At 29.4% G+C, this 18927-nt stretch overlaps 11 protein-coding genes across 11 annotated transcripts; 6 read left to right on the top strand and 5 right to left on the bottom strand. All coding sequences in view use genetic code 12, as the record gives it.

Moving 5' to 3' along the window:
* Positions 1-270: 270 nt before the first annotated feature.
* GSL2 (Gsl2p) lies at positions 271-5632 on the top strand (the record flags this gene model as incomplete). The annotated part of the gene is made up of 2 exons (XM_051757128.1): positions 271-352; positions 423-5632. 2 exons carry the CDS (start codon positions 271-273, stop codon positions 5630-5632), a joined length of 5292 nt encoding a protein of 1763 aa, XP_051614705.1.
* Positions 5633-5650: 18 nt separating this feature from the next.
* Positions 5651-6622, bottom strand: KGF55_002443 (uncharacterized protein; the record flags this gene model as incomplete). The annotated part of the gene is made up of 1 exon (XM_051757127.1): positions 5651-6622. The coding sequence occupies one exon, from the start codon at positions 6620-6622 to the stop codon at positions 5651-5653; it is 972 nt and encodes a 323-aa protein (XP_051614704.1).
* A 117-nt stretch (positions 6623-6739) lies between these two features.
* Positions 6740-7658, top strand: KGF55_002442 (uncharacterized protein; the record flags this gene model as incomplete). Its single annotated transcript, XM_051757126.1, has 2 exons — positions 6740-7417; positions 7488-7658. 2 exons carry the CDS (start codon positions 6740-6742, stop codon positions 7656-7658), a joined length of 849 nt encoding a protein of 282 aa, XP_051614703.1.
* Positions 7659-7671: 13 nt separating this feature from the next.
* Positions 7672-8067, bottom strand: KGF55_002441 (uncharacterized protein; the record flags this gene model as incomplete). Its single annotated transcript, XM_051757125.1, has 1 exon — positions 7672-8067. The coding sequence occupies one exon, from the start codon at positions 8065-8067 to the stop codon at positions 7672-7674; it is 396 nt and encodes a 131-aa protein (XP_051614702.1).
* A 205-nt stretch (positions 8068-8272) lies between these two features.
* Positions 8273-11104, top strand: PWP2 (snoRNA-binding rRNA-processing protein; the record flags this gene model as incomplete). Its single annotated transcript, XM_051757124.1, has 1 exon — positions 8273-11104. One exon carries the CDS (start codon positions 8273-8275, stop codon positions 11102-11104), a length of 2832 nt encoding a protein of 943 aa, XP_051614701.1.
* A 48-nt stretch (positions 11105-11152) lies between these two features.
* Positions 11153-12337, bottom strand: KGF55_002439 (uncharacterized protein; the record flags this gene model as incomplete). Its single annotated transcript, XM_051757123.1, has 1 exon — positions 11153-12337. One exon carries the CDS (start codon positions 12335-12337, stop codon positions 11153-11155), a length of 1185 nt encoding a protein of 394 aa, XP_051614700.1.
* Positions 12338-12589: 252 nt separating this feature from the next.
* KGF55_002438 (succinate dehydrogenase assembly factor) lies at positions 12590-13057 on the bottom strand (the record flags this gene model as incomplete). Its single annotated transcript, XM_051757122.1, has 1 exon — positions 12590-13057. The coding sequence occupies one exon, from the start codon at positions 13055-13057 to the stop codon at positions 12590-12592; it is 468 nt and encodes a 155-aa protein (XP_051614699.1).
* Positions 13058-13315: 258 nt separating this feature from the next.
* KGF55_002437 (frequenin) lies at positions 13316-13891 on the top strand (the record flags this gene model as incomplete). The annotated part of the gene is made up of 1 exon (XM_051757121.1): positions 13316-13891. The coding sequence occupies one exon, from the start codon at positions 13316-13318 to the stop codon at positions 13889-13891; it is 576 nt and encodes a 191-aa protein (XP_051614698.1).
* Positions 13892-14093: 202 nt separating this feature from the next.
* On the bottom strand, positions 14094-16322 carry SWI6 (transcriptional regulator; the record flags this gene model as incomplete). Its single annotated transcript, XM_051757119.1, has 1 exon — positions 14094-16322. The coding sequence occupies one exon, from the start codon at positions 16320-16322 to the stop codon at positions 14094-14096; it is 2229 nt and encodes a 742-aa protein (XP_051614697.1).
* Positions 16323-16799: 477 nt separating this feature from the next.
* Positions 16800-17600, top strand: KGF55_002435 (uncharacterized protein; the record flags this gene model as incomplete). Its single annotated transcript, XM_051757118.1, has 1 exon — positions 16800-17600. The coding sequence occupies one exon, from the start codon at positions 16800-16802 to the stop codon at positions 17598-17600; it is 801 nt and encodes a 266-aa protein (XP_051614696.1).
* Positions 17601-17913: 313 nt separating this feature from the next.
* FAD1 (FMN adenylyltransferase) lies at positions 17914-18902 on the top strand (the record flags this gene model as incomplete). The annotated part of the gene is made up of 2 exons (XM_051757117.1): positions 17914-18131; positions 18206-18902. The coding sequence occupies 2 exons, from the start codon at positions 17914-17916 to the stop codon at positions 18900-18902; spliced, it is 915 nt and encodes a 304-aa protein (XP_051614695.1).
* Between the last annotated feature and the right edge of the window lie 25 nt (positions 18903-18927).

Raw genomic sequence — 18927 nt, 5'->3', positions numbered from 1 at the left:
TTGTTTGAGTCAAGATTGAGTATGACTAGTTATAGCATGATCGATATGTTGTTGGTAAATTTCCTCGTATTGAATTGGATCTTTCTTTAAGCTGCGGTATTCAGCTTAATCATTAAATTTCGAAGGTTTCTATGTCACAAAACAAAATTTCCACGAACACAAAATTTATAAACAATACTTTATTTTTATTACTAGCAATTTTTGTTATACCAATTCAATTCAAAAGAAACATATATACAATTACAAACACGATTGAATGATCAAACCACAATGGCGGGAAAAAAGAACAAACTGGCAAGGACAAAAGAGTCTGATCCGATTGAATTATTGAAAAGAACTGCTACCGCTATTAGTATGCTAAACGCGTTGAGATGAAAGAGATGTTTAGAAACATCTTTTATTCATACTAACATTTTCGATAGATGATAATCCAAAAGGTTATAACTCTGCTTTTCCATTGAGCGGATTTAAAACACCAAGATTAGATAAGAAGAAATGGGCAGAAGTTGAAAAAATTGGATATGGAGAAGATAAATCTTATCATTATAGAAATCCTGGAGAAACATTAGCAGAAAACGGAATTTATGATATTTACTCGAATAAATTTGATCCATATCCAGCATGGAATCCACCTGAAAATGTCCCAATTACAAGAGAAGAAATTGAAGCAATTTTTTTACAATTAACTGCAATTTTTGGATTTCAATTTGATAATACTAGAAATATGTTTGATTATTTGATGAGATTATTAGATTCAAGAGCTTCTAGATTAGGACCTGAGCATGCATTAAGATCAGTTCATGCTGATTATATTGGTGGTTTTAATGCAAATTTTAGAAAATGGTATTTTGCAGCGCAAATGGATATTGATGATTTTATTGGTTTTGAAAATGTCAAGCATGGAAAAATTAAAGAGGTTAATGAAGAAATTCCTTCTTTAGAAGCCGCAGAAGAGCAATGGTCAGCAAACATGCATTCTTTATCTCCAACTTATGCAGTCATTCAATTAGCATTATACTTGTTGATATGGGGAGAAGCAAATAATATTAGATTTATGCCAGAATGTATCTGCTTTATTATGAAATGTTGTAATGATTATTATTTTTCAATTGATCCCGATGTTCCAATAAAAAAAGTTACAGAAAGTTTCTTGGATCATATTATTACACCATTGTATAACTTCTTCAGAGATCAATTATATGTTTTAGTAGATGGAAAATATCATAGAAGAGATAAAGATCATGAATCTGTTATTGGATATGACGATATGAACCAACTTTTTTGGTACCCAAAGGGATTGGAAAGATTGATATTATCTGATAAAAGGAAATTGATGAGCCTACCACCTGGTGAAAGATACGCTAAATTGAATGATGTTCAATGGAACAAAGCATTTTACAAAACTTTCAAAGAAAAAAGAAGTTGGTCTCATGTACTTGTAAATTACAATAGAGTTTGGATCATTCATTTATGTGTTTTTTGGTATTACACGGTTTTTAATTCACCAACTTTATATACTCATAATTATCAGCAAGCATTAGATAATCAGCCCACAACTCAAGCCAAATTGTCTGCACTTTCCCTTGCTGGATCAATTGCATTAATTATTAATTTTGTCAGTTTAATTTATGAACTATCTTACATTCCAAGAAAATGGCCAGGAGCTCAATCAGTAGCATCAAGAATGTTTTTCACTGTTTGTTCATTATTGATTAACACTGGTCCTAGTGTTTATTTTTTTGGTTTTACTGCTCTTAATTCCCAGTCAAGAATAGGTTTAACGATAGCGTCTTTACAATTTGTATTTTCAATTTTCATAGTCATCCATTTATCATTGTCACCTTTAGGAAAAGTTTTTCTGAGATCCCGAAAACGAAATGAAAGGAAGTTTTTGCCAAACAGGACTTTTTTAATGAATTTTTATTTATTGACTGATACTGACAAAATTGCATCATTTGGATTATGGTTTGCAATATTTGTGTCAAAATTTTTAGAATCATATTTTTTTTTGACATTATCAATGAGAGATCCGATTCGTGAATTAAGCAGTATGAATAATATATCCTGTACTGGTGAGATTTGGTTTGGTAATTGGTTGTGCACAAAACAACCTAAGATAGTATTGGGTTTGTTGTATCTAACTAATTTGGTGTTATTTATTTTGGATACTTACTTATGGTATATTATTTGGAATACAATCTTTTCAGTATGTCGTTCTTTTTATGTTGGTGTATCAATCTGGACTCCGTGGAGAAATATCTTTTCTAGACTACCCAAGAGAATCTTTTCAAAAATAATTTCAGTTTCAAACGAAAAGAACATTAAAACTAAATTATTAATTTCTCAAGTGTGGAATTCAATCATTATTTCGATGTACAGAGAACATTTGATTTCGTTGGAACAAGTTCAAAAATTAATTTATAAACTGATTGATACAATTGGAATTGAAGGTGGCATTTTAAAAGAACCCATGTTTTTTGTTTCACAAGAGGATCAATCATTTAAATCCTCTTTGTTTAAAAATCAATCGGAAGCACAAAGAAGGATTACGTTTTTCGCTCAATCATTATCAACACCGATGCCAGAAGTAGGTCCAGTTCATTTGATGCCTTCATTTACAGTTTTAATTCCTCATTATAGTGAAAAAATTACTTTGTCATTGAGAGAAATCATTAGAGAAGAAGAGCAATACTCGCATGTAACAATGTTGGAATATTTAAAACAGTTGCACCCATTAGAATGGAATTGCTTTGTGAAAGATACCAAGATGTTAGCTGAAGAATTTGAAACTGATTCTGGAACTTCTGAAAAGGATGAAGATAAGTTAGATGATTTGCCTTATTACTCCGTAGGATTTAAAGTTGCAACACCTGAATATATTTTAAGAACAAGAATTTGGGCTTCCTTGAGATCTCAGACTTTGTATCGAACCATTTCTGGTTTTATGAATTATGTTAGAGCAATTAAATTACTTTTCGATGTTGAGAATCCAGATTCGAGTATTTTTGGAGGAGATAATGAAAAACTTGAACAGGCTGCAATTATGGCTCATAGAAAATTTAGAATTATTACCTCGATGCAAAGAATGAAGTATTTTACAGCTGAGGAAAAAGAAAACACAGAATTTTTGTTGAGAGCTTATCCTGAACTTCAAATTTGTTACCTTGATGAAGAATTTGATGATGAGACTGGTGAAATTACATACTATTCCGCGTTAGTGGATGGCAGTTGCTCTTTTCTTGAAAACGGTGAACGGGAGCCAAAATATAGAATTAGATTGTCTGGAAACCCAATTCTTGGAGATGGTAAGTCAGATAATCAAAATCATTCTTTGATATTTTGTCGTGGAGAATATATTCAACTTGTTGATGCTAATCAAGATAATTATCTTGAAGAATGCCTTAAAATAAGAAGTGTTTTAGCTGAATTTGAAGAAGCAACATTCCCGATTGACCCATATTCAAATGACTTAGAAAATTCGAATCTGTCTTTTCCTGTTGCAATTATTGGTACTAGAGAATATATTTTTTCTGAAAATATTGGAATACTTGGAGATGTTGCTGCAGGTAAAGAACAAACTTTTGGTACTTTATTTGCTAGAACCTTGGCTCATATTGGTGGAAAATTACATTACGGGCATCCAGATTTTTTGAATGGAATATTCATGACAACAAGAGGTGGTGTATCGAAAGCTCAAAAAGGATTGCATTTGAATGAAGACATATATGCAGGCATGAATGTTGTTCTTCGTGGAGGAAGAATTAAGCATTGTGAGTACATGCAATGTGGAAAAGGTAGAGATTTAGGTTTTGGTTCGATTCTTAATTTTACAACAAAAATTGGAGCCGGCATGGGAGAGCAAATGCTTTCACGTGAATATTTTTATTTGGGTACACAATTACCAATTGACAGATTTTTATCATTCTACTATGCTCATCCAGGTTTTCATTTAAATAATGTTCTTATTATAGTATCAATTCAGTTGTTCCTATTAGTAGCCTCCAATTTGGCAGCTTTAACAAAAGATAGTATTGTATGTGAATACGATAAATTTAGACCAATCACTGATCCAAAAACTCCAAATGGTTGCCATAATTTAATTCCTGTCATTCATTGGTTGCAAAGATGTGTTTTTTCAATTTTCATTGTGTTTATTATTTCATTTGTTCCATTAGGTGTTCAAGAACTCACAGAGCGTGGATTTTATAAAGCAATAACAAGGTTGGGTAAACAGTTTGCATCCTTCTCGCCGCTTTTTGAAGTATTTGTTTGTAAAATATATGGTCATTCATTAGCAAGTGACATTTCAATAGGAGGAGCACGTTATCTTGCTACTGGAAGAGGCTTTGCAACAATTAGAGTTTCTTTTGTTACCTTGTATTCCAGATTTGCAGTAGAAAGCTTGTATTATGGTGGTATTTGTGCAATGCTTATATTGTATTGTTCCATGTCAATGTGGATTTCCCTGTTACTTTATTTTTGGATGTCTATTATTGGATTACTAATTTGTCCTTTCTTATACAACCCCAATCAATTTTCTTGGAATGACTTCTTTTTAGACTATAAAGAATATATTGCATGGTTACATCGTGGTAATAGTAAAGCTAGAATATCATCATGGATCAATTTTACCCGTTTAAGAAGAAGCAGAATTGTGGGAGTGAAAAGTAAAAGATTTAGTATTAATGAAGAGATTAAGGCTGTCAGCGAAGTAAAACCATCGAGATTAAAACTTATATTTTCAGAATCATTGTTTCAATTGTCAATTGTATTTATCGTTGGATTAGCGTATTCCTTCGCTAATTCTCAAAATGAATCTTATAGAGCACAACAAGTCAACAGTGTTTTGAGAATCTTAATTGTTAGCTTTGGTCCAATTGTTGTTAATTTTGCAATATTATTGTTGGTGTTCATTTTGTCAAGTATTTTGGGTCCAATTTTGACATTATTTTGGAAAAAAGTACCATCGTGTTTTGCCGCTTTTGCTCATACATTAGCTGTGATCAACCATGTATTGTTTTTTGAGCTTCTTTGGATGTTACAGAATTGGGATTTCGCAAGAACCGTTTTGGGTTTTGCATTATCAACATTGATCCAATGCTGGTTTTTACAAGTCATTACAATCTTATTTGTTTCGAAAGAATTTAGACATGATAGATCGAATCGTTCTTGGTGGTCAGGAAAATGGGCTACTGCAGGTTTGGGATGGTACATTATTACTCAACCATTAAGAGAATTTATTTGCAAACTAACCGAAATGTCTTATTTTGCAGGAGATTTATTTGCCGCTCATCTCATCCTTTATGCACAATTCCCAATCTTATTACTTCCATACGCAGATAAATGGCATACTTTGATGTTATTTTGGTTGAAACCAGGTAATCAGATTCGTCCAAGAATATTATCAAAACATCAAAAGAAGAAAAGAAGAGTTCAAGCTAATTTATATTTGATTTTGTTCATATTTAGTATCATACTTTTTGCGAGTATTTTTGTTGTTCCTATCGTCGTCAGAAAATATTTTGATCTTGATTTTACTCACTTATTACCAGATTTTTTAATGACTCAACCAAATGTATTTTTAGCTTCCAAAAAGGGATTATTGAAAGGTTTAGAAGTTAAGCATTATTAAAAAATCTTTTGCTATGTATTAATGTATAAATTTCTTATAAATAGTTAAATCTTGTGGAAATTTTTCAGCAACAACTTCTATTATTGCGTTTTTGATATTATCATCACACATTAAGATTGTTAAATCATATCTCTTAAATGTGCTAAACTGTTTTAAATGAGATAGTATCACTTGATTTGGATTCGAAATAATATTATCCAGCAAAGCAGTCTTGGATGCATCTAAGAAGAAATTCAAAAATTCAGTATCTATACCGGATTTTGAGAACAACTCTGAATAAGATTGTGGATCAAGATTTAAAACATATTTAAATCCATTTATTTTCTTCGAACTTGGTAATTGTGTCAACGCATCTAACAAGTGCATGGGCAGTCGTTTTTTCGTTTCAGCTGTGTTTTGCGATTGCGATTGAGATTGAGTTTCAAAGTTATTTCTTGTATTCGATGCTCCAAACAAATTATTTATTTCTTTATCTAACTCGTTTGATGTTTGATGGTGATGGTCTGGTGTTATTTCCATCTCATTAGCTCTCGTGGTTTTTGCTTGCAACAAATCCGCAAAACGACTCGGTAAATTATCAACTTTTTGTATCAGTATGTTGCCACCTTCATTTGAATAAACTTGATTCTTTTCCTGTAATTTTAATGAAGCTGTTTTAGCTGCTTGATTTTGAGGATCTAACTTCAATACTTCTTCCAATGCAAATTTTGCACTCTGCCAACATTCCAAGCCTAGTAGTGCCATTGCTTTCCTATAGTTGAGCTTCACACTCAATTCTTTAGGAGCTGTCAAACTTAATCCTTTAATGGCATCCTTCAAAGCTCTCTCATAATCTTTTAGATTTAAAAAACATTGTGCTCTATTGGAATATAATGCAGGGTTGTACGTATCCAATTGTATTGCATCTCGATAAATCTTAGCTGCTTTTTTATATTCTTTCAAAGCAAATGCCTTGTTACCTTCGGTTTTCAATTCTTCTGCTGTCTTCATCCTTCTGAAATGACTTTAACGTATAATTAATTTGAAACACAAAGATATAATTTTTCAAACTTTGTACAAGACTTGATAGTTGCAAAATAAAAATACATTGTTCTATACATAAAATTAATGACAATTCAGGAATTGCATGACGAAATTAGTGCCATTAACTCAATTTACCCCGATAGTGTGACAGCGGATTTAAGTCAAATCTATTCCTTTAAAATTCCAGATCATGATTCCGTTAGTTTTCAACTCAATTTTCCAGAATCTTATCCAGATGATTCTCCAGAATTTTTAAAAGTCGTAAGTTTAGATGAATCAAAGTTTACGGACGTTAGTTACGTGGAGAAAATGATACTGTCTTGTTTGATGGATACTTTTGACCAAGGACAGGTTGTCATGTTTGAATTGTTGGAGAATTTGAAAAAGTTGTTTGATCAATATGATGAGGAACATGCCACATTAGAGAAACCCAAAGATGCAAAGAATCCTGATGAATCTCACGAAGGTGATTTCAAAAAAGCCATACTTTTCAAAAAGGAAGAGATAGACTACACTGCTGGGTGGAGCCAGTCACATCCTATTATAGATAGACAATCAACATTCATAGCCTTTGCTCGTACAGTGAATACCTTGGAAGAAGCTCTTTCAAATTTGGAATATCTTTTAATGGATAAAAAACTTTCAAAAGCTACTCATAATATTTCAAGCTGGAGAATTAAGACAGAGCAAGGGAATGTTTATCAAGATTACGATGATGACGGTGAAACAGCCGCTGGAAGTAGACTACTACATTTATTACAAGTATGTTTCGTTTATGATTTTGCAATAAATGCTCATTTATTAGTGATATACTAACAATTCTATATGCAAGATGGTGGATGTATGGAATGTAGTAGTTGTTGTTAGTAGGTGGTTTGGGGGAGTGAAGTTAGGGTCCGATAGATTCAAACATATCAATGCAGCTGCCAGAGATGCATTAATTCAAGGTGAATTTATGAAGGACATGAAATCTGAAAAGGCTGGTAGAAAGAAAGGTGTATAAATGGAAACAAACATCATAGTATTCTTTTCTTTTTCTTCGAATCCGGCGAATGTTCAGCTTTCCTCTTTCGCCATAGCAGACTCATGTCTTGGTCTTTATCTCGTGATACATTCCGAAGTTCTTCATGTTTGATACTGTTGTCATCCATAACTTCTTCCATATCATATTTATTTCCCCATGATCTTCGAGTCGTTCTATAATTTCGATCACTCATTATTGCACCATATCCAACTTTTTCTATTCGAGATTTCATTGATGCCAACTTTAGTATTCTTTGCAGGTTTGGTAATACCCATTCTGATAAATCATGTAATTTCGTTTCTTGAACTTTTGTATCATTTATTTTACTATCATCTGGCTTTTGCATGAACTTCATGTTCTTCACCCGACTAGATAGAGCCCCCGACATGCTTTAATATAGTTTGATGAGTTCCGGAGTAGTTGTGACCGTATCAAATTTGAATTGAACTGAGATAATGCGTTGATCTATATTTATTAAAACTTGTAAAAGAGAGAAGATCATCACCATACTTTTTTCAACTATTGGTTTGAAAAATTCATTTTACTACTTAGCTCATAATTAATAACGTCAAATAACTTCAACTTTTTGCTCCATGAAATCTGATTTTAAGTTTTCAAATCTACTAGGGACCGTTTATAAAAAGGGAAATTTAGTATTTACAGAAGATGGAAGCAAACTATTATCCCCAGTTGGAAATCGTGTGTCTTGTTTCGATCTAATTAAATCACAATCATTTACCTTTCCTTACCAACATAGAAAAAATATACAATGCTTAGCTTTAAATAAACAGAACACATTGATGATATCCATAGATGAAGATGGCAGAGCAATACTAGTAAATTTCATCTCAAGAATCGTTTTGCATCACTTCAATTTCAAATCAAAAGTGAATACTATTAAATTCAGTCCATGTGGGAACTACTTTGCAGTAGCCATAGAAAGATTTGTCCAAGTGTGGAAAACCCCAGATTTCACAGAGGAAAGACAATTTGCCCCATTTGTGAGGCATAGAATTTATCTGGGTCATTTCGATGATGTCTTAAGTGTATCATGGTCACAAGATTCACGATTTTTCATAAGTACTAGCAAAGATATGACAGCAAAAATCTATTCAATTGATTCAGATGAAAGTAACGTCTCAAGGACGTTTTCAGGTCATAGAGACAATGTTATAAATGCGTTTTTCAGTAAAAATCAAGAGATCATTTACACAATTAGTAAAGACGGAGCGTTATTCAAATGGGAGTATACAGAACCTATATCAAAAGACGACGAGGATGGTCATGAAGAAAATCATGAAGAACAAACCAACAAAATGGAATGGAGAATAACAGAGAAAAATTTTTTTTATGCAAATGGAAAACTAAAATCTTCTACATTTCATGCACAATCGAATCTTTTGGTAGTGGGGTTTAGTAATGGAGAATTTAGAGTATACGAAATTGAAGATGGATTTAACCTTATACAGCTGTTAAGTATGGGACAAAATACTGTTAACACAGTAAGTATAAATAACACAGGGGAATGGTTAGCTTTTGGCTCATCAAAATTGGGCCAATTGTTAGTCTACGAGTGGCAAAGTGAATCATACATACTAAAGCAACAGGGCCATTTTGACTCGATGAACACTCTTTGTTATACTCCAGATGGCTCAAGGTTGGTCACTGGATCTGATGATGGGAAAATTAAAATTTGGGATGTCGCTTCAGGATTTTGCTTAGTGACATTCACAGAACATACATCTGCCGTTACACAGGTACAAGTAGCTAAGAAAGGTCATGTACTATTTTCAGCTTCGTTGGATGGAACAATACGTGCTTATGATTTGATACGGTTCAGAAATTTCAAGACATTTACAGCTGCTTCAAGAATTCAATTTAATTGTCTTGCGGTTGATCCAAGCGGAGAGATTATTGTTGGTGGATCTCAAGACAGTTTTGAGATTTTTGTTTGGTCAGTTCAAACCGGTCAATTACTAGAATCATTGACTGGACATGAGGGCCCCATATCTTGTTTAACATTTGGTCAAGAAAACTCAATACTAGCGTCTGCATCTTGGGACAAAACTGTTAGAGTGTGGAATATCTTTGCAAGAAATCAAACAGTTGAGCCTATTGAAGTTCAAAGTGATGTTTTGTGTCTTTGTATGAGACCTGATTGTAAGGAGCTCTCTATATCAACATTAGATGGTCATATTACAATCTTTGATATAGAAGATGCTAAACAATTACATTTAATAGATGGAAGAAAAGATATAATAAGTGGAAGATTTTTACAAGATAAATTTGTAAGCAAAAATTCGAATCGTGGGAAATATTTTAGTACTATTACTTATTCATTTGATGGCCTGACTTTGTTGGCGGGTGGTAATAATAACTCAATTTGCATGTACGATATTGACAATGAAGTGTTAATAAAAAGATTCATAATATCGGAGAATATGTCCATTGATGGTACTTTACAAAAATTAAATAGTTCAAAAATAACAGATGCAGGTATCAACTCTGATTTGCTCGACAAAGATGGAGAGAATAGTGACTTAGAAGACAGAATGGACTTGAGTCTACCAGGTTCAAATAGAGGAGGGGATCCAACTGAAAGAAAAACAAGACCAGAAATAAGGTGCTTATCACTACAATTTTCACCAACTACATCAGCATTTGCTGCAGCCACCACTGAAGGTCTCTTGATTTACTCGATAAACCAAGAGTTGATATTTGACCCATTTGATTTGGATGTTGACATTACCCCAGAATCTGCTCTAGAAGCATTAAAGGACAAAGAATATTTATTAGCATTAATAATGGCATTACGTCTTAATGAATCCTATTTAATTCATCAAATTTTGGAAAATGTACCATTAGTAGATATAAAATTGGTTTGTCAAGATTTGCCAAAAATATATGTGAATAGGATTTTAAACTTTATTGGAGAATTATTTATAAAACAAGATTCCCCACATATTGAATTTTATTTAATTTGGATTAAAAATTTATTGATTCTGCATGGTGCTTACATATCAAGTCATAAGTTTGAATTCAGATCTTCTTTGAAATTGATTTCTAGGTATCTTAATAAAACAGCGAAAGAGGTTGTGGCTATCGGAAAGAAGAATGATTATTTATTAAGTTTTCTTACAGTGAGCAAAAATTTAAAAGATGATGAGCAAAACATCAACGGTGATCACAATGATGAGAATGGAACTGGATTTGAGGTGGATGAGGAAGTCGACGGAGATGAGGATATTGATGATGATGAAGAATTAGTGGAAGAAGAAGAAGAAGATGATGATGAAGGAGGTTGGTTAGGTCCAGATACTAAAAAATCCCTGGGTATCAAATTCTCAGGTTTTGATGGAGAAGACGATAGCGAGGAGGAGGATGAAGAAGAAGGTCAATCAGATGAAGAATTAATAGAAGTATAGATTAGCCTTGTAATTAATGAAATGCATTTGCGTAATATATCGTAAATCCTATGAAGAATTATCAAAATTTTTTACCGATCGTAATAATTCCAACCCTTTGATCAATTGTTTTTCAGCTTCATCAAAATCTTCAAATTGTAAAGCTGACGACGCAAATTTTGTATGTTTTTGAATTTGAGTGATAGCATCATCTCGATTCAAAATTTGTTTAATGTTCTCTTTACTTAAAGGTTTATGATGTTGTTGCAGAGAAACTCGACTGACTGATGGTTTTTTCTCAGGTATGATTTTTGATTCTGGTTGGTCAGGGGATGAAGCAAACACATGAATTGAACCAGATTTATTTATGTTCGTAATATCATCATCCGGTAAATATTTTGGAGTCTTGGGAAGTCCTAAATTCAGATCTTCATCTGGTGCAACATGAGGAGCTCCAGGTAGTTCGATACTATCATGGTCGTCATGACCTTTTTCAGACGGCAAATCCTTTGGAGCTCCAGGTAGGTTGAATTTAGTATCATTATTCTCTTCATTCTGGTTGTTTGTTTGTGAATCAAAATTCTGTGGTTCCTGCTCATTGTTAATTTCATCATTATTAACTGTACTTAATTGATCTAATTCTTTATTCAATTCCTCTTCTAATTCTTTATCATCAATTTCTTCACTTTTCCCTACATCTATTTCATCCTTAATAATCCTCGTTAATTGATATTTTAATATCTTTAATTTCTCTTTATTTAATTTATTAAAATCATTCCAATTATTTATTTTACCTCCTGTAAATTTTTCAAATTCAATTTCATCTTCAGAACTTTCAAAAATTGTTAATAAACTTAAAAAACACATAGCTGCTTTAAATTTTGAAATTAATTGATTTTTAGAACTTATTTGATAATTATTTAAATTTTCAAGACATGAATTAAATAAGGTATAAGCAAATTTAAAAATATATCCAAATGATAAATTTTTATCATTTAATATTTTTTTCAAATCTTCATCAGATGAATTTTGTTTGATAGCTTCTGTATTATCTAATAATCCTATTGTAAATTCTTCAGTTGATTTTGATTTTGTATGCAATTTGTTATTTAGAATATGTTCTAATACATAAATTTTACTATAGTAACTTATAATTGGCTCTGCTTCCTCAAGTTCAATTGCTCGTTGTATATACGACGTAACATCTTTGTCCAGCTTAAGTTCTTCAGGTATTGAATTTATTGTAATCAGCATATCGAATGTTGTTTGTATTTTGAGTTTATATTCAAATAAATGATGTAATATTAAGAGATAAAATGTAGTTTTGATATTGCGAGAACAATCAGTGGGTTTTCGATAAGAGATTTACTATAAGCTTAATAGGAGATATACTACAAAGGGACACGTGAATTCTTTCAGGTTTTCAGGTAATCATAAAATTTATAAAGATAAATAAGCAGGCTTTTCTATATACAGTGGATATATCATAATAAGATGGATGTTATTTTAATTTTTATCTGATTTAACAAAATCTTTTTCATCTAATTCTGGCATCCTTAATATGACTTTCTCTTTATTTTCAGCTTCTTCTTGTAATAATTTTAAAATTTTAGAATTATTCCATTTATCAGGTAATGGAGTTGTTTCATAATTTTTAGTAGCCCAATAATAAATATCCCAATCAGCTTCATCTAATAATTTATCATATTCATCTAATTCTTCCATTGACATTTGATTTAAATATTTTTTAGCAAATCTACTTAATAATAAATCACTTTCTAATATACCTCTTTTTCTTGATTGATAAACTAATCTTGCACGTTTAACATCTATTGTTTCTCCAGTTCTTATAATTGGTGATATTCTCATATGTAAAGTTGGATCTATTGGTGGATTTTGAGGTTTTCCATGATTAGCTAACCTTTTTATCGAGTTTGATATTGACCTTGATTGTATTCTATTCATTTTAAACATGATATATCTTTGTCTAGATTTGGGGATACCTTTGAAAAGTAAGAGGAATAGTTTAATGTAAAATTGAAATTTATTTAAATATTAATTTGTGTCACTTCAAATAATATCGAGTTTCACATATCATAGAAATCTGAAACAATAAACAATCAGTTCAAATCACATTCACGAAAGCCTGAACTCACCTATTTGCAAATATATCAAAGATCCTTCACCCTCACCAATTGCCAATCTTACTTCCCGATTCAAACAAACAAAATTATGGGTAAAACTGTATCAAAATTATCCAAAGAAGATATTAAAAAGCTTCGAGAAAATACATATTTTGATAAAAGAGAACTACAACAATGGTATAAAGGATTTTTAAGAGATTGTCCAAGTGGTCAATTATCAGAAGATGAATTTGTTAAAGTATATAGACAATTTTTTCCATTTGGTAAACCAGAAGATTATTGTCATTATTTATTTCAACAATTTGATCAAGATAATTCAAAATTTATTGATTTTAAAGAATTTATATTAGCTTTAAGTATAACAACAAGAGGTACAGAAGAACAAAAAATTGCATGGACTTTTAAATTTTATGATTATAAAAAAAAAAATAAATTAAATTATAATGATATATTACCTATAATTATAGCAACTTATAAAATGATTGGATCAATGGTTGAATTACCAGAAGATGAAAAAACTCCTGAATTAAGAACTGAAAAATGGTTTTCTTTGTTAGGAAAAGATAAAGAAACTGATTATATAACTTTAGATGATTTTAAAATTTTAGCTAAAAAGGATCCTTCAATTCATACAGCTTTAAATACTTATCAAGGACTCGTGTAATGCTAAAACGACTGAAATAAAATTATGATATAGAAAAAGTAATGGTGTAATGATAATGAATGAAATAATAATTAGAAATTCAATAGATGAAAGTTAATCTTCTACAGGTAAGTGTGTCAATGATATAATGATTACAATATTACTAAAACAATTTGATACATGAAATAGATATAATACTTCGTGTGTTTTTTAAATGAACAGTCTATTGTTGACCTTCAACAGCTTCTAATAATCCATCTAATAATTCATCAACTTCTCCAATACCAACATTTGTACATATACTAACAACATTTTTAAATTTAGAAGTTAATTCACTATAATCAATTAAACTTTGTAATTCATTTTCTAAATTTTCATTAATTTGTTTATAAGCATTTATTTTTGCTTTTAATGAATTTATAGGTGGTAAAGATTTCATTAAATCCGTATCATTTTTTAAATCATCTAATGATTCATTATTTGTAATTTTTTTATAAATTGGTTCAATTATATATGGAGCATCAGCATAATATTGTTGATTTTCATCAAATTTTTCTTGTTCTTCTTCGTTTGTATCTTTATCATTGTTATTATTATATTCTTGTTTTAATAATAATAATTTATCTGTTACATTTACAACTTGTAATTTTAAATTATCTAAATTTATTAAATTTTCTTTTAATTTTTTACTTTGAAATCTATTATTTGCTGCTGTAATTGTTGCATCATGTAAAGCTTGATCTAAAGTTTTTATTTGTTGTCTTTTGGAATTTAATATATTTGCATATTGATGGTTTGTATCTGATAGTAGATGTTGTATACTTTGAAATATTTTACTTGAACTATCAGGTTCATTGGAATTATCTTCAAATGAATTTGGTAAATTTGGTTCAACAGATTCTTTCAATTCTTCTGCCTCCGTTATGTTATCAATTCCAACCGTTTCTATACGTTCATTTAAAAATTCATAACTTGTTTGAATTAAATGAAAAATATGATCATCAAATTCATCTTTTTCCAAATCATTCAAAATTTCAAAATCTTCACATTTAATATTATGTTTATTTGTAATTTTAACATCTGCTCCTAATTCTAATAAAATTTTAATTAACCATTTATTTTCTTTTTCAATTGCAATATGTAATGCAGTATTTCCTTCATCATCTTTAGAATTTATAATATTTGTTTTAAATTCAATTAATTTTTTGTCATTTGATAATAATATATATTCTAAAATTTTAATTAAATAAAATTTAAAACTTTCATTTTTATCAGATTGTAATGCTAAATGATGTAATATTGATTTTCCCGATTTATCAAATAACCAAATATTAGGATAAAGCCAATTAGTTAATATATCATTAAAATTTCCCTTTTCCATTGAATTTGTAACTTGAATACATGAAATTAAAGGTGATTCTCCAAAATCATTTCCACAAACTGGTGAACTTAATCCTAATTGAATAAAAGAAGATACTAAATTTAAAGAAGCTAAAGTTGATGCAAAATGTAAAGCAGTTTGTCCCTTTTGATCTAATGGTATATCTTGATGATCGGATTTTGAATATTTTTGTAATATTGGTTCAAATTCTTTTTTAACAACATCTATTGATACTTCATCTTCTAATTTATCATCCTTTTTAAAAATTTCTCCTAATACTATCTTTATATCATTTGTTAAATCTAATTGACTATCGTCTATTACTTTTGGTGATAAAGTGAATGGATATTTGTTATTTTGTTTTACATATTTATCAACTATTATTTTGGAATTTTTTGGTATAGTTGTTTGTTTATTTTGTGAGGATTCATTATTAGATTTGGTTGTATTATTTTCGAGTTTTTGTTTTTTGGAAGGTGAACCAATATGATCAATAAAAGAATCATCATTATCATCATCCAAGCTTCTTTTCTTATATTTTGGTAATTTTTCAAAATCATGAACATCAACTAAATATAAATCTTTTGTTAATTCATAAATATCAAATTTTAAAGCAATATTAACAGCTTTATCATAAGATACCCATATACCTCTTAAATTTTTATTATCATTATTTCTATAATCTAGTATTTGTGAATTATTTTTGGAATTTAAATTTCTTCCATGATATTCAGGATTTGTTAATATTTCATTTTTTATAAAACTTTCAATTTGTGATGATGATAAAAGATTTAATTGAACTAATATTTGTAATAATTGACTTATATTTATAAAAGAATCTTGAACTCTTCTTAAAATATTTAATTCATTTATATTTGTATTTTCAATATCTTTATTATTGTTATTATTATTGACATTTTCTCCAAATTTAATAGTTAATTGAATTATTTTCATTCTTGAATATATTGCAGATGTTACATTTGTACTATAAACAGAATTAATATGAGTATTTGTTAGTTTTTGTTGAATTGAATTTGTGGTTAGATCACCAATATTGATAGGAGACTCCATTATTTACTGTGAATTTATGAAAATCTGGGAATTGTGTTTACTAAAGAATGAATGAATGGTTTATTGGATTGAATTATAGAGCTGTCAATTTGTAGTTGAAAAATTGCATGAAATTCTTTTATGTAGATAAATCTAAGTGGTTCTATATCGTTAAATGTACTCTAAACATAGACTTAATAATGAGATCTAGTGATAAGTCCTGCTTTTGTTGTAAAGGTTTGATGTTGAAAAATGGCTGCCATTTGTGAAATTGTTTTTGTTCTTTTTTTTAAATTTTGAATTTTTAACGTGTTGTACAATGTCGTGTAATGTGTCGTGTTATGTGACACGTCCTCCTTACTAATAAATTTCCGACATTGTAATATGTCGTATACTTTAATTCTTTCAACCCTTTAAAACCTCTTAAACTTAAAGTCTATTAAACATTGCATCATCACTAACTCTTTATATCATAACTTCAAATTAAACAAACAAAAAATGGACTATTCTGGAAGAGTTAACTCCAAAAAGGGAGCAGGTGGGATAGCAAGTACAGAAGAATCAAATATTTATACAAAAAAAAGAGTACAAGAATTATTAGCTACTCATATATTAGATTTAGATAATGATCCATATGTATTTAGAAATCATTTAGGTATATTAGAATGTAAATTATGTTTAACAACTCATAATAATGAATCATCATATATTTCACATTTGGGTGGTAGAAAACATCATTTAAATTTAGAAAGAAGAAGAATATTAGATGAAAAACAAAATTTACAATTAAAATATCAACAAAAAATTGAAAACCAAATAAGTATAAGTAATGTGGAAAAGCGAAATTGGAATAAAATTGGTAAACCAATTGATTATAAAATTATTAAAATAAGAGATCCAAAAACTTTACAAATTGGGTTTTTAATTAGCTGTAAATTTCCAAAAATTATAATTGATGAACCATTTTTTACAATAATGTCATTTTATGAATTAACTTCGAAAAATCAAAATCTTTGTATAAAAGAGATTACTAAATTGAAGAAAAGTGAAAATAATGAAGAACATGTTGAAGGAGCAGAAGATGAAGTAGAAGAAGATGAAGATGATGAAGAGTATGAACCTACAAAATTCCAATATTTAATCATATCAGCTGAACCATATGATAATATTGCAATCATAATACCGAATAAAAATGAAATTGATAAACCTCAAGATGAAAATAAAATGAGTGATACTTATTGGTGGTATTGGGATAAAGATACTAAAGAATTTTATTTACAATTTTTATATAAAAATTGATGGTAGAAGTAGTTGTTCAAAATTGCTGTTACGAAGGGATAAGCTAGTACGTCTATAAATTAATGAATAATGACTAATGAAGAAAACAGTTCCTACTTATCTCTGACTTGTTGTTCTAAAGTTCATGAATGAAATTAGTTTGATAAACTCCACTAATCGGAATTTTCAAAATCTTAAAATCACTAAATCGAGAATTTTTCAAATATCGGAAATTCTATTAATAATGGTATGATTCTATTAACCAAAGATCAACTTTATTACAACACCACACCTCCAATAGACACTGATTCCAATACCTAAAACCTCAAAACTAATGACAAGTCAAGATCTAACGCAACAACAACAAGGATTTTTTAAAAGATGTGAAGAATGTTATAATTTAATACAAGATTTTTTAAATGATTCATTAAAAACAGATTTAGTACCGAAAAGACATAAAGGTTATAAATATGATTCAAATTTAAGATCATCTGTAAAATTAAAAATTAAATCAAGTATGGAAAAACTAGAGAAATCTATTGATCTACACGGGTATGTTTAAATAATTTTGTCATTCGTTTTTGAAGATATGATGAAATAGAAAATTTACTAACTCCACTACTTAGATTAAAAGAAATTGCAATATCATATAATGGAGGTAAAGATTGTTTAGTTATGTTAATATTATTAATGGCAACCATATATAAAAAATTTATAACAAATCATGAAACAAATTTTTATTCAAATGACATGATACCAAAAGATTATAAATTAGATTCAATATTTATAAATTCAGAAATTTCATTTCCTGAATTAATTGATTTTATCAAGGAATCAACTCAATATTATTATTTAAATCCAATAATAATAAAAGATAATTTAAAATCAGGATTTCTTAATTATTTAAATAATATAAATAAAAGTATAAAATCTGTTATAGTTGGGATAAGATATAGTGATCCTTTTGGTTCAAATTTAAAATTAGAACAAATTACTGATCATAATTGGCCAAAATTTTTAAGAATTCATCCAATTTTAGATTGGAAATATATTGAAATTTGGGATTTTTTAGTGGGAACAAATATAAATTATTGTAAATTATATGATGTGGGGTATACTAGTTTAGGAGGTATTAATAATACTTTACCAAATCCAAAATTATTAATAACTGATTCTGACCATAAAAATAATGAAAATAACGATCAAAACAATAACAATGATGCTGATGAGAATGATGATAATGAAAAGAAATATTTACCTGCTTATATGCTAAGGCATGATGCTGACGCTTTAGAAAGATTAGGTAGAATTAAAAGTACTTAAACGTTTTCTTTACTGGATATAGCTC

The sequence above is a fragment of the Candida pseudojiufengensis genome (assembly GCF_024610245.1).
Source record: "Candida pseudojiufengensis strain CBS 10847 chromosome Unknown scaffold5, whole genome shotgun sequence".
In the NCBI taxonomy this organism is placed as follows: Eukaryota; Fungi; Ascomycota; class Pichiomycetes; order Serinales; family Debaryomycetaceae; genus Lodderomyces; species Lodderomyces pseudojiufengensis.
This window is presented reverse-complemented; position numbering and strand designations above follow the sequence as displayed.